Raw genomic sequence first — 14,694 nt, forward strand, 5'->3', positions numbered from 1 at the left:
ACCAGAACAAGCTAAAGGTTAAAACCCTTAGTCTTAATCTCTACAATTTCTGAAGGTATTCCTGTATGCCATATGTCTGTTTCTTTCCAGAGTACCATATTTTAGCTTCTCTGTGTGACTATAAGACAGTACCTTTCTATCCTACATGAATGTGATGTGTAGGGTTTTGGCTGGCTCGTCAGCCTTACCCCTTGCATTGCAAGGCTCCCAGGCAGCAAGAGCACACTTCCCATCCTTCTCAAACTGATATTGCCTGGGACTAAGTGATACTGATTCTCATGAAAAGATGTCGTGTCTTGCTAAAAGCTATGAGCAAAAATACTTATCCAGGTTTTCCATTTCATCATCGGGCCATTACACTGGTGCTTCTGTAGCTAAAAATCTGATTATTTTTAGTTGCATCACTGTGGAGAAAAACTAGGTAGATCATTGTAAAATAGTCCTGTGGGTATTAAATAGAATTTAATCTGAAATTAAAAGTGTAATGGCTGTAGTTAAGGTTTGTCTTCTTGTGTATGCTCTCTACCATATAGCTGAAAGTGGATGCTCAGGAAAGAATATAAAACAAAGCAGCACCTGTGGTGCCTCCTCCAGCTTCTCAATATTTGAGGCTTACGGAAATCCTGAATGTGTAAAAACTGAATGCATTTCTTGCCTGTGTGAGCCCATCAGACCTTCTCCTCTTGTATTCTTTACATTTGCTGGTTTTAATGGGAAGCCTGCATTTAGGTCTTTTGTTGAATTCTCTGGTGCAGTCATTAATGGTGTTTTCCTGCAGATAAAATTACTTGTTTTGGGTCTCTTATTGTCACAGTCTTATTCTGGAGAAGCAGGAAAAATGTGTTTATTTCCTCTCAGTAAAAATATAAAAATCATGGACAATCATAGCTTTGAACTGTATGAAAAAAATCTGTCTTGCGTTCAAGCCTTTCACTTCTCAGAACATTGTTGTGAACCACGTGCTTTGCATTTAGCCTGAGATTTAAAAAAGCAAAAGAGGGTAGGTTTCTTCTGTTCCATCTTTCCTATAAAATTGGTTTGTGCTTTATTTTAATGTATTGTCTTAACCTTTTCTTAGGGCGTCTTATATTGCTTTTTTTTTTTTTTATACTTTGTAAATCAAATTTCAAGTTTAAGTTGACCACTTCTGACATCTGCAATTCAGTTTGCATTTGGTAAACAGCCTAGTCATAAGTCTTGCAGTCAGGTCAAAAGTATGTTTTGACAAGAAGTATCTGCATTAGTTTATTGAGTAGTGTACTCTGGCTTGGTCTTCTGAACTGTGGCTACTTAACTTTCCTCTCTCATGCCAAAATAACTTTTAGATTGTCTGAGCCGTAGCGCCTGTTCTGGTCTCTTCTCTTGTTACTGGTGTGTTGCTAATAGCTAAAGCACTGACAGTGCTTCAGTCTGTGTCCAAGAGCACTTCCCTTAAGACCACGTTGCCGACAGCTAGCCTCAGTCCTTCTTTTCTAATTGGCATTTTGGCATCTCCTCGGAGTACTGCTTAATTCTTTTACCGCTAAGCTCCTTTTCTTCTTTCCTTTCAGACACTTTGGTTCCTCTGCTCCTGCGTGTCCCCTCTGACCAGCAGCTTGCGGCAGCGGTGCCTGACGTCTGTTCGGCTGGTGTTGGTGCTCTGATTATGTTTTCTGCCCTTCCTTCCCCTAGGCAAAATCCAATAATTTGATCAGATTGCCTGTAGGCTCGTAACAAGTGTTAGGTGTGTGGTGTCTGTTTCTCCCTTTTCTTCTGAGGAGGTACAGTGCTGGAAGTCTTTCTGAAACAGTTGGTAATGTTTGTTTTCCTTTTTTTTTTTCAATTTATTTTCCTCACGAGCTTGTTTTCTTTCCAGTTTCTAGCTGGATACAGTGCCTTTGCTGAAGCGTTGCACATGCTGGAATTGCCTGACCTCCTGATGAATTCCGGGATGGCAACTAGGTGACGACGGTTGAGGATGACCCTGACTGAAAAACTGCGCGAGAGGATATCGCGGGCGTTCTACAACCACGGGCTGTTGTGTGCTTCCTACCCCATTCCTATCATCCTCTTCACTGGTCTCTGTATTCTGGCCTGCTGGTAAGTCACTCAAGGTACTTGTTGTCCTGGGGTGCAGCTGCTTTGTGGGGTTTTCATAGCAATGCCATGAACGTGCTCAGGTTTCCCTGTCTTGTGGGTTATCCCAAAAGGGCTTTTTTTTTGGTTTTTTTTTTTAAACTTAATAGATTTTTGTCGTCTCTTAAATATAAAATAAAAATAATCCCCAAACACCTGGTGGTGGACTCCCAAAACCGTGATTTAAAAATGGGGAGAAGGAAAGTTGATCTTTCTCTCCATACTTGCCTATTCTGTTCTCCCTTAAGCTTCTACTCTTCTCTTTCAGCCCTTGCCTTGGCACGCTTGTGTTGTTTGTTCTTGTAAATGCTCTACTCCCCTCATGGACTCTAATTTGGAATATAATTTCACTCTCAGATATGTTCTATGGGCCTCTTAATCATTCCAAGTGAGGCACTATTGCTACTGGAGTTGAGAACTGTTGTGCTCAGATTTGTGCACAGACACATGCATGTGCGTATACAAAGTCTGTCTTCAAGTTTGAAATTCTAAGCGTTTTATTTGGTCAAAATAAATCCTATGTGATGATCTACTCCTCTGCTATTAGAAAAGCTCCACCTGTGTTGATACAGATGTGAATTTTTGTTTGAGCATTGCTGTGAATAAGACAGACTTCTTTCACATCTGCAGTTAAAAATTTATCAAATCGATTATTTTCGTGTACTGAAAGCCTGTGAGATTACTTCTCACACCTGACTCTTCAAGGCTGTGAGCAGCAATCGAGGCGTTGCTTTCCTGGGTTTTTACCGCTTCATAAGAATGCTTGTAACTGTCAATGATAATAGTTTTATTTTCAGCTCTCTTGTTCTATAGAAATACGAAGCTTCTACAGGGTCCAAGCAGGTGGATTCTCTGTTCTGTTTATCTTTGTTGATATGGTTGCAAGTAACAGCTCTATTTTTTGACTCCAGTTTTGCTGGATGCTGCTTTCACATGTCAGGCTGGCATTAGCTAAACCAGAGTTCCACCACGAGTCCCGAATTGCCATGCCACAGCATTCGCTTGCCAATTGTTTCATCAGAGCTTCCAGTGGTATTAGGCTCTTATTTTTGGTTATCTTTCAGGTGCTGTTGCTTTGATAAATTCAGGAAGGCAAGACAACTGCTTCAGTATTAAAAGTTTATCCATACAAATACTGCATTTTAAGAGTGATCAGAATAAAAACTGCATGCTTACTTGCTTTCCTAAATTTAGGATTTCTCGGACAGGAGGAAAGCTGATCTAGGATTACTAGCAGATGTCCTCATTCTTTTTGGGAACCTTGTGCCCACTAGGTCAGAACTTGTATCTGTCCTGGATGTTGGCAGGATGGTCGCACTTAAAGAGCTGCAGTCAACAGCTCGCTGTCCAAGTGGAGAGCGGTGACAAGTGGTGTCCTCAGGGGTGGGTGTTGGGACCGGAGCTGCTTAACACCTTTGTTGGCGATATGGACAGTGGGACTGAGGCACCCTCAGCAGTTTGCCAACGACACCGAGCTGTGTGGTACAGTGACACGCTGGAGGGAAGGGATGTGCCATCCAGAGGGACCGGGACAGGCTGGAGAGTTGGGCCTGTGCAAACCTCATGGAGTTCAACAAGGCCAAGTGCAAGGTCCTGCACATGGGTCGGGGCAATCCCAAGCACAAATCCAGGCTGGGCAAGGAGGGGATGGAGAGCAGCCCCAAGGAGAAGGACTTGGGGGTATTAGTGGATGGGGAAAACTGCCTGTGAGCCAGCAATGTGAGCTCACAGCCCAGAAAGCCACCCGTGTGCTGGGCTGCACCCAGAGCAGTGTGGGCAGCAGGGCCAGGGGGGGATTGTCCCCCTCTACTCCCCTCTCCTGAGACCCCCCTGCAGGGCTGGGTCCAGCTCTGGGGGCACCAACAGCAGAAGGACACGGACCTGCTCGAGCGGGGCCAGAGGAGGCCACGAGGATGCTGGGGGGGCTGGAGCACCCCCTGTGAGGACAGGCTGAGAGAGTTGGGGGGTTCAGCTGGAGAAGAGAAGGCTCCGGGGAGACCTTAGAGCGGCCTCCCAGGGCTGAAAGGGGCTGCAGGAAAGGCAGGAGGGAGTCTGGATCAGGGGTGTAGGGATAGGACAAGCAGTAAGTCTTAAACTAAAAGAGGGAAGATTTAGGTCAGATCTAAGGAAAAAATTGTTCCCTGTGAGGGTGGTGGGACACTGGCACAGGCTGCCCAGAGCAGCTGTGGCTGCCCCCTCCCTGGAAGGGTTCAAGGCCAGGTTGGACGGGGCTTTGGGCAACCTGGGCTAGTGGAAGGTGTCCCTGCCCAGGGCAGGTGGGTGGGACTGGATGATCCTTAAGGTCCCTTCCAACCCAAACCATTCAGAATTCTGTATCCTGTCTTCGTTGTCATGTGCTTAGAGCAGTGTGAGTTAAGGTGTCTCGCACTAAGTACTTGAAGCTTCAAACCAGGTTGCCTCTGGCAGATTAGTTACTTGTATATTTTGGGAGTGTCTGCATTGCTTGGTGCTGGTATCTGAGATTCTGTTACCTTTAGACTGCAGAAACTTGTCCAAGACATCATCAAACACCAAGTGAGTAATGAGTTTCAGTAAGTAATTAGAAAAGCATGTAATGGCCATAGAAGAGACAAAGTTTCAGAAATTCTGTGACGCCCTTTGACAGCAAGTGTACCTTGGCAGAAAATTGGAGGGCAGTGTGGGTAAAGTGCTCCCTCTTTAGAAGCAATTTTTATGGACGTTTCAGTTCCATTTCTGAGCTGCTCTGTATTAACTGCTGTTAATTCTGTCTTGAAGTGGCGTTGCTAACTGTCAAAATTATTCCAGAGTGCAGCCCTGTTACACTTGGGCATCAGACTGTGGTGGACTGAACTCTTGACGGGATATCCATGTACAGGACGCTCTGAAATATTTATTGGAAGTTTAGTTTTGTGTTGAGGTCTTCATGTTTCCCTCTTAGTTTGAGGCGGAGTTCTGACTTCACTGTTGTCCTGGTTGATGGGGTGGACTGCACCCTCAACAAGTTTGCAGGTGATACAAACTTCATGTATCATGAACTGGAAAGTGGAAAACTGGATGAAGTGGCTGGATGAAAACTGGAAAGAGTAGCTGATAGACCAGATGGCTGCGTGGGCAGAGAGGAGCCTCGTGAAGTTCAACACAAGGAAATGTAAAGGGAAGAATAGCCCTGACTGGGGGTCAGGTCTCTTAGGGAGAGTGTCACCAACAGGTTGAGGTGATTCTTCTGTTCTGCTCAGCACTGACGAGGTCACACCTGGAGTGCTGGGTCTAGTGATGAGCTTCCCAGTAAAAGAAGGACGGGGAATTAGTCAGGAAGTCCAGCAAAAGATGACGAAGGGACTGGACCATCTTCCCTGTGAGGAAGGGCTGAGAGAACTGGGAGTGTTCAGCCAGGAGAAAAGAAGGCTCAGGGGATCTTATCACTATATAAAAATATATGAAGAGAGGGTGTAAAGACCCAGGCTGACCACTCAGTGGGTGTGTTGTGACATGAGGCAACGGGCACAAGCTGAAACATGGGAGATTCTGCTTATACAGAAGAAATTACTTTTTTACTTCAGGGTTGTTACCCGTTAGAGCAGTTATCCCAGCAAGGTGGTGGAGGCTCCATCCTTGGAGATACTCAGGAGCCATCTGGGCAGGGCCCTGAGCCACTTGCTGTGGCTGTCCCTGCTCCAAACTGGTCTCCAAAGCTTCCTTCCAGCCTCAAACTGTCACTCTGTCTGTGCTTCCTAATCTACCCATGAAGTTTATGAAGGAGCTGTGCAATGCAAAACAATTTAGCAGGTCTGGTTTTAAGCTCCCTTTTCAGTTTCTCCACAGTGTAAGAGTCTTGCTGATTTATGAAGGTGTTAGGAGTGTCCCCTTCCCCACCATGCTTCCTTCCTTCCATCTTCTGTTGTGTTTTTTTGTTGGTTTTTTTTTTTTCCAGGCTGGAACAGCAAGTGGTGCTTCCTTGTTAACACACTTCCTTGTTATCAGATGATTTGAGAGTAACTCATGTTTTCTTGGGGCTAGGTAGCTTTGCAGTTGCACTCCACATCTTTCTCAGTCATTTAAAACCCTAAATAATGAAGCTGCATTACCAATTATTTCAGGTTCCTTGGCTTGTACTATAATTTGGGTATTTTCTTGCCAGAGCTCAAATTCAGGGACTGCTCTTCGCAGTGAGCACTTGATAAATATTCTTAGAAGTCCAAGATGCCTCTTCCTTGTTTGCTCTGTGTGGTATAATCTGATACATGTGGTATGTGGCTGCACACAGTTGTTAGCTCAGTGGCTTGTGCAACTGTAGCTGTTGAACATTAATCCCTTAACAAATGGGTAGCGACTATGAGGGTGTGAACCTGGAGCAAGATACTCAGTAGCTTTTGCAGGTTGTACTGCACTAGAATGCTTCTAAACAAGTCTGTTCATCAGATAATAGTGAAATTTTACGGTTTTTTGGGGGGACTGATGGTTTTTAGTTTGAAGTTAAGTCGTGGAACTATGTCATGTGGTGGGCATTTCATGCCTGCCCTATTCTGCGCTCTCTGAGGCATCTGCAAATGGCCACTATTAAGAAATAGGCTGCCGGGCAGATGGACCCTTGGTCTGACCCAGCACAGCTAGCTCTATGTATATTTGTTTTAGACTACATCTATCTGAATAAATGCAAAGCTGGCAGGTGTGGGGCACGGCCAGCACACAGTGTGGGTTGGGTGGTGTCTGCAGGAGCCACTGCAGATGGTTGGCTTATGGGATGGCCACCTCCTGGGGAAGCATTCTGTGGGCTGGGGGGAGGAACTCACTGATGGTCACAGTGTCATATCTGAATTTTTTTCCCATGAGGACTCTGAGTAATGGTGTTTGGCACCGATTTACTGCTGGAATTTAATGTGTTTGTGCTCTTCAGAAGCGTTCCGTTTGCTTAAGACAGATCTCGCTGATTCATCTCAGCCACCTCACTGCACAAATGAGTGAGAAATATGCTGAAATGTGGAGCAAGAAGCTGGTGGGGAAAAAAAAATCAAGGCCCGACTTCGAGGCAGAAGTACATTTAGGCAGTGTTTCTGTCCAACGTGATTGGTAGGAGACCCTCGGCACTTTGTAGTAGTGCAGATTAGTGTCTGAAACAAGCATGGACCAATTAACTAGTAGGAACTACAGGTCTTTGTAATGAGGAAAGATGATACACGGGTGATCCAGTGGTTTCCTACTGACTTTGAACAATGGGGAAGGAGCTAATAACATCCTCAGTGTTGCTGAGAAGGTTAGTCCCTGTCCCTGAAGAAGTGGGTGGAAAAAGGAGAAGGTGGTAGAGCACAAAGGAGGCATTCTGTATTCTTCAGCCTTAAACATGGTTAATAAAGACATTGTATTGCTCAAGGAAGCAAGGGTGGATCTTACACCCTGAGTTCTTGAAAGGGAGAGGTGAAACAACTGTCATCTTCTGCACTTCTATGCACCCAGAATCAAGGAGAGCTTGTAAAACTGTGCTGCAGAAGAAATTAACTCAGTTGTTCTTGTTTTCCTCCCCCACACTTCACTAAAACTTGACCATCTTTGTGTTCAGAAAACGCTGAAATAAACGTTATCCAGCATCAGTTCTGGTTCTCAGTCAGTGTGACAGGAGTTAAGGTGGGTGTTTCTACTGTTCCAGAAAGGTCAGGTGTCAAGGATGAGGGTGCACAGTCACCACAGAGTGTCTGCTATAGGTAATTTGAATGGATTCTGTCTTTAACCTTGGAAGTATTTTGTGCAGACACTATTTTTAATACCTATAGACAAGGCGTAGCATATCTGTTGTTGTTAATAATATTCAAAGCAAAACCAAAAATTCCTATGACTCATTCTTACTCTATAGTCTTAATCAAAGTCTGAAAATCCAAGTTAGTCTTCACTTCAGAGGGAGGGTTTGCTGCTGAAGGAGCTAGTGACAGATGTAGGGCTTGTTAGTTAACTTCTTGTTTTACCTTTGTAGGTGACATTCATTTTCACCATCCCACTTGAATGAATCTGTGTTAAGATCTGCATTTATTTTTTTTTCCCAGTAGAATGGGAGTGTCACGTAAGCCTAACTGCCACAAGAGTAGTTCCTCCTCCCCAGCTCAAAGAAGAACAGATGATGCCTGTAAATCTGGTAATCAGGGTAAATTTGAAATTCCTGTGTAGTTCTGAAGAATAGTTTTTAGTTAAAGTAAGAATTTAAAATCAAGGAGTTGACTCTGTGAAGCAGCTTTAGGAGAATTAAACAGGGTGAGTTTTGCCAGTGTTCATTGACTGAAGCACGAGGTTCTGTTACTAAAGAATTGCAGAACTGGCTGGAGTCAGAGCCCTTCTGTGTGTGTGTTCTTACATATATTTTTTTCTAAAAGAACATTTCACTGTCTTGCAGGTTTGTACTATCCTGTGTGATAACCAGAGGATCTGAGTTGCTGTCAGCCTCTTCATGTTCCACATCCACAGGAAATACAGTCTCCTGTGGGACTGCATGATGAAACTAGAAGCAAGTTCTGTGTAATAAGACCTCTATTCTGCTTTGCAGAAAAAAAAAGGAAGCTGGCAGCACAGAGCAAGGGGAATCTTTACTTTTGCAGTGCAGATTTTTGAGTGTCCTGTCAGTGGGAAACAGGGCAAAGCAAACAGTACGTGTTTCTGAATAAACGACATTTATGCACTTACCAAGGCTCAGAAGGGAACTGTTGCTGCCAAGTATCTTGTCCTTCTCTACCCCCGGCAAGATCCTTTTTATCAGTATTCATATCTTTCATTAGCAGTGGGCTTTCGGGTTGTTCTATCTTTGGGATAATTTAGGCTGGAAACAAGCTAAAAGCTTGTTCTACAGTGTGCAAAATGGAGGTGGTAGCTATTTTAAAGCAACGTATCACCACCTTCCCTGTTACCTAAGACCTGGCATCTCTCTGCTTTCCTTCATATTCACCAGCTGAAGACTATTCTGGGGTGGTGGAGATCTCCGCTTTGATTCTGGGAAGGAGGAATATGCAATTGTAGGGTTTGCAGTTCTGTTGAGTTGCCAGCTGCCTCGGGCTGACCTGGCAGTTCTCCATCTTGGCCCTCTAAGCTGTCTTGAAAATATGTAAAATAGTTGGATGAACATTTTTGCTTCAACCTACCTCATGCTTGGTAACTAAAATGTGCTCTTGCTTGAATTCAGCAATACCAACTTGTACATGATCTATTTTTCCTTTAATTTGGATTTGCAGAAGGGTGTCAGGGCGCGCTGTTACATGAGCATCTAAAAAGAACCCTTCTCAAAGGCAAAACTTCTTTTTGAGCTTTCCTGTCATCTGTTTTAGATCCTGCTTTTCTTCCCTCCTTTCTCTAGGCTTTTCATACTGGTGTTCACCTCTTTCCCTGACGGTCAAAAAAAAATCTCTTAAAGAGAAATGTGAGAAGAATCAAACCTGAGGGCTGGAAATCACTTGCCTGTAGCTCACTTGGAGCAGTTCTTGCCTTTGGTAAGAAGTGCACGTGGAAAGGACACTAGGCCTGTCACATCTTGCAGTCCTTGCAGCGTTTAGCATCTGTGGGAAGCCAGGATGCTTCTGACAACTCAGCAGCAGCTCTTGGATTGGTTTATTTTTAAGTACATCTTTACTTAAAAGGTTCTCTGAGGTTGATGTCTGAAGTAGTAGGTCTAACGAATTTCTGTTTCACTGGGTGGTTCTTTCTCTCTCTGTCCTTTTTTTATCTCTGCTGTCAGTCTGTCTCAGGTGTCACTGACAAGATCAGCTGGTATCACATGCCTGTATAAGGCTAAATAAATTTAAAGAACTAATGTTTTAACATCTTATTAATTTAAGTGTAATCTAGAATACATACTTTGTGTATTCTTCCATCAGACATCCTCAAAGCCTTTCATAAATGTGAATCCTCAAATACCATGTGATATAAGTAAATATATGTCCCTGCTTCCCTTATGGGGGCATATATTTATGTTGTAGTTGGCTCAAGTTGAGGGAGCTTTTGAGAAGAGGCCCAATAGTAGGTCTTGTTCCTGAGCTCTGCTGCAAAACAATACCATGAGCAAGTTACACTGCTGAGATCATGTTGCAGTAAGGACTGCAGGAGGTAAACATAGGTGTGTACAGACAACAGGGTCTGTTTTAACCTTTTATTTAAATCCTTCAAACCTGGATTTCCTGTGCGGGCTTTTCTCTGAAGACAGTTGCTGAAAATGGGGTTTATAATAAAAAAAAAAAAGTTCCAGTGATTTTATGGTGTGCTGGGAAGTCCTGTTCCTGATGGGTGTGCCTCAGTGTCTTCTAATACCACAGCTGCCACAGCTCTTCTAGACTCAGTAAAACACAGAATCCTGGAGTGGTTTGGGTTGGAAGGGACCCTAAAGATCACCCAGTTCCACCCCCCTGCCATGGTCAGGGACACCTTCCACTAGCCCAGGTTGCCCAAAGCCCCGTCCAACCTGGCCTTGAACCCTGCCAGGGAGGGGGCAGCCACAGCCTCTCTGTGCCAGCCCTGTGCCAGGGCCTCACCACCCTCACAGGGAAGAATTTCTTCCTTCTATCTAATCTAAATCACCCCTCTTTCAGTTTAAAACTATGACTCCTTGTCCTATCCTTACAGTCCGTGATAAAGTGTCCCTCCCCAGCTTTCCTGTAGCCCTTTCAGCCCTGGGAGGCCGCTCTAAGGTCTCCCCGGAGCCTTCTCTTCTCCAGCTGAACCCCCCAACTCTCTCAGCCTGTCCTCACAGGGGGGTGCTCCAGCCCCCCCAGCATCCCCGTGGCCTCCTCTGGCCCCGCTCGAGCAGGTCCGTGTCCTTCTGCTGTTGGTGCCCCAGAGCTGGACCCAGCCCTGCAGGGGGGTCTCAGGAGAGGGGAGCAGAGGGGGAGAATCCCCCCCTGGCCCTGCTGCCCACGCTGCTCTGGGTGCAGCCCAGCACACGGTCGGCTTTCTGGGCTGTGAGCTCACATTGCTGGCTCACAGGCCGTTTTCCATCCACCATCACCTAGAAGAGCTCAGTGTTTCCATCCCCCTTGGTGCCATAGCTGCAGCCTCTGGCAGTGGTCAGGTTTTCACCACAGACTGTAGGAATCTGACCATCAGCTGTGTTGCTCTCAGCATCTCCCACAGCTTCTGGATATTGAGGCTCCCTGATCAAGTGCAGCAGTGTCCACTTCTCATTTCAGTGTAGCTCACACTAATCTGGTCCTGGAGATGAAGCTTCAGCTGCAGAAGCAGCAAGATCCCTTCTCAAGCCTGATCTGTTTCACTGGTGCTGGCGAGGCAAAACCAGCCTGTCCCCTTGTAACTCCTGCAACGCCCTGGCTGCTTAGACTCAGTGCCTCTAATTTTAATATGAGTTAAGTTCTATAAAAGATTATTGTTCTGAGTCCTTAAAACTGACAGGTGCTTGCACAGGGAAATCTAGCTCTGGATAAGCATGTAGTATGAATCTAAAGTGTTTTCCTTAGATTTCTGGACACGCTTGGGCATCAACATCAAAATCATTTAGCGAAAAAATCATTCTTCCTCAGTCACCTGTTCAACTCATTCTGCTTTGTTCATCACATACTCGATTTTACTATTTTAATTTATGTCTCTCTTAGCCTCAGTCAGATGCAGGGTGATTGCTGTATGTATCTCCCCCCGGGCTTTTGTTTTCAGCAGATTATTTGTGACAAGCAGGTGCTACGTGTCATTTAGAAGGACTAAAACTGATTGCTGCTTGTGAGAGAAACGAGGCTGTGCTGTGTCTCCAGATTGTGGCTTTTGTTGGGCATTTTCACTTCTGATGTATTATGACATGATTTTATTATTCCTTTTTCTCTTTCCTCCCATTGCACAATGAAATGATAATAATTAGATGTATTTTTGTCAGATTAATAGCAAATCCGGCAAGCTTTGCTTCTGATTTCAGTGTTCTTTGTCAGCTTTTTGTTGTTCAGTCTGAAGCCTTGTTTTTATCTGTTGCTTGTCCCTTCTGTGGCCTTTGATGGTTCAGGCTGATCCCTAAACGAAGCGGGCAGAGTATTGCATGAAAACAATTCCAAGGCCTTTATATTTATTCTGGCAAGAGAAGTTCAGCTATGAACAGGAAAATATGTCAGCAATTTAAGGCCCGATAGATTGTTGTACATCAGACAACAAAAAGACAGAAGTGACGTCATAAAAGCCCAGGGAAGTCAGGTCTCCACCAGTTCAATTCTGATTTTATTCAGTTTTGAGAACCTCTGGAGCTAAAAAGCCACTGTTCTGAACTCTGAAATGTCACTTTCTCAACTTCAAATAGTTTGAAGTCTTTGTTGTGGGATAGCTGCTACGCTCCTCTGAAGATCGTAGTAGCAAAGGAACAAGAAGATAAATATTTCATAGCTGGTTTGATGTCTCATTGCTATTAGTAAAAGCGCTTTGAAGACCAGTGAAGTTACTGACAAATAAATGGAAATAGTTTAAATCTTAGTGAGGAAAATTAGGTGATTAATATAGAGTTTGGGTCAGGAAAGCAGCCATCTGAATATGATGAATGTCTCATTTTCGTGCAGGCTACAGAATGGTTGAGGCATGGCTGTAGTTAATGGTTTTAGCACTGCTAACTTCCAGGTGATGGAGAGTAATTCAGGTGAGGTCCTGCAGGAACTTCCCTCCTTTTTCACCCAGGACTTTTAGTTATCCCTTTCCAAGGGAGAAAGACCAATTATCTCCTGTGTTGGGGAAACACATCAAACAGTTCTGATGAGAGCTAAAGCCCTCTTGTGTTACGGCTGTGTCTCCTGTCCTGCAGAGGTTGGATTTCACTGGAGTAAGCTCATTTTTCATGACCGTTCATTTTTTGAGCATTTCTGTCTAAAAGCCTAGTTTAAAAAAAAAAACAAAACAAAACACAATGTTTCTTGCTTATGTCTTGACCATAGTTACCCGCTGCTGAAGCTGCCACTGCCTGGAACAGGACCTGTGGAGTACAGCACCCCTGTGAAGGATTACTCTCCACCCTCTCCAGACGTGGGTCTGCAGCAGGGAGATCTCAGCGAGCGTCCCGACTGGGTGAGTTCTGCACTGGGGGGAGATGAGATGGGGAAACATCCCTGCTGTGTGACCTACACTTTATTGTGATCAACGGAACGTATTTCTGGGGACGTGTTGCTTTGTGTAACTGCTAAGTTTAAGCTGTTATTTGTCTTGTATTAGTCTTACATTGTCAGAAAAATGGATGATAGGCATATGCGAGAGGTAAAAGCTTTGAAATGCTGTTTAAGAGCCGCTTTTTCCAGGATGTCTAAGATAAGTAGTAACACTTTTTAAAGCATTACTAGGTTTTAAATAAGTTTAGTGATAGGTTCTGGCATAACAGGCCGCAGTTTCCTAGTGCCCCATGAGGGCATGCAGTTTCCCTCGAGCAGCAGGACAAGCCTCCTGCTGACATCACCTCACACACCTGTCCTTGGCCTCCTCTGAAGGGTGAGAACAGGATTTAGTCAGGCTTTACTGCTGTAACTGTCTGCAGAGGTGCCATCAGTCATTGCAACGCTGGTTTTGGTGTTGTCAGTCTCTCCAAAGTGATCTGGATTCTGGCTGTTAACCAGCTTATCCTTCAAAGTTCACTAGCTGTGAGAATGGGAATGGCTGTCTGGCCTGGAGGGGGAAGAAGCTTCTCAGCTCTTGCAATTTTCTCTCCTTTGGCTTTAAAAATATTCCATCTAGCAGGTTGTTTTGGGGCTTTTTTCTGATGGTGTAGGTAGTTCAGGCTTCGCCTCCAAGACACAGGCTTTTTTCTTAAGGTCACAATCGATTTGAATTTTAATTTAGGCAGCCAAAGATGCTGTTTGTGGAGCTAGCTGCTACAGTGTGGTCTAGGAAGTGTAGGGATGCTTGGAGAACCTGGTGAATTGAGTATAATCTAAAGGTGGGTTTTGTTTTTTTTCTTTAATTGGCTGGTATGTGTCATGCAGGTAAATGGGACTTATATCCCTATGTTAAGGGTTAGGAATTAACTTTTCATTTGTATGAGCAAACTGGAACCCTGATGGTTTCCAAGAAGGCTGATAACCTGGTCCAGGAAATGAGGAAACAATTGTGAAATCATCCTTTGTAACCTGCATTGTTCTTTTTCATTCCAGGGTCTCTCTTAAGTAGAAGTTACCTGTTGACTTAATGCTTTTGATGCCTTCAGATCTCTACTCTTCTCACTGTGATTGAAATAATTTGCTGCCTTCTACACTCCCCGGTGCCACTGAGAGCTTTTTGCACTAGGCTGTTAACTCAGGCTGCTGCTGGCTGATTAAATCTTCCTTTCTGCTTTGTTGCCTAGTTCAGCTAATAGAGCACAAAAGTTCTGGCTGCCACGGCATGTCAGCACTGCAGTCCCCAGAGCAGGGTCAGCAGCCTGGGCACAGACACCAGGAAGATTTAAATGGCATGCAGCGGAATCAGCACAGGTTGGGGGAACTGCAAGCGTTGTGAGAGGCATCTGCGAGAGGCAGCGAGCCCCTGCTCCTGCCTTTCATTCCAGTACCAAATTCAGCAGGAGCTGGGAGCCTCTGCCTCACAAAGCAGCGCAACAGACCGATGCCAAAATGGTCAGTGGCATTTTGCCTCTTTGAGAAACAGACTCTTTTTGTTCTTGCTGGGTTAGTACTG

The 14,694-nt window shown here is 44.7% G+C and overlaps 1 protein-coding gene across 1 annotated transcript in view; it reads left to right on the forward strand.

The window, feature by feature from the left end:
* The window catches only part of SCAP (SREBF chaperone), a 65,019-nt gene that overhangs the window by 18,160 nt on the left and 32,165 nt on the right, over nucleotides 1–14,694 (forward strand). The window contains exons 2-3 of the mRNA XM_074901047.1: nucleotides 1,856–2,079; nucleotides 12,972–13,101. Of these exons, the coding sequence (XP_074757148.1) occupies nucleotides 1,958–2,079; nucleotides 12,972–13,101 (252 nt within the window). The 5' untranslated portion in view covers nucleotides 1,856–1,957. The remainder of the gene's footprint in view (nucleotides 1–1,855; nucleotides 2,080–12,971; nucleotides 13,102–14,694) is intronic.

This window comes from Athene noctua, chromosome 2, assembly GCF_965140245.1.
Source record: "Athene noctua chromosome 2, bAthNoc1.hap1.1, whole genome shotgun sequence".
In the NCBI taxonomy this organism is placed as follows: Eukaryota; Metazoa; Chordata; class Aves; order Strigiformes; family Strigidae; genus Athene; species Athene noctua.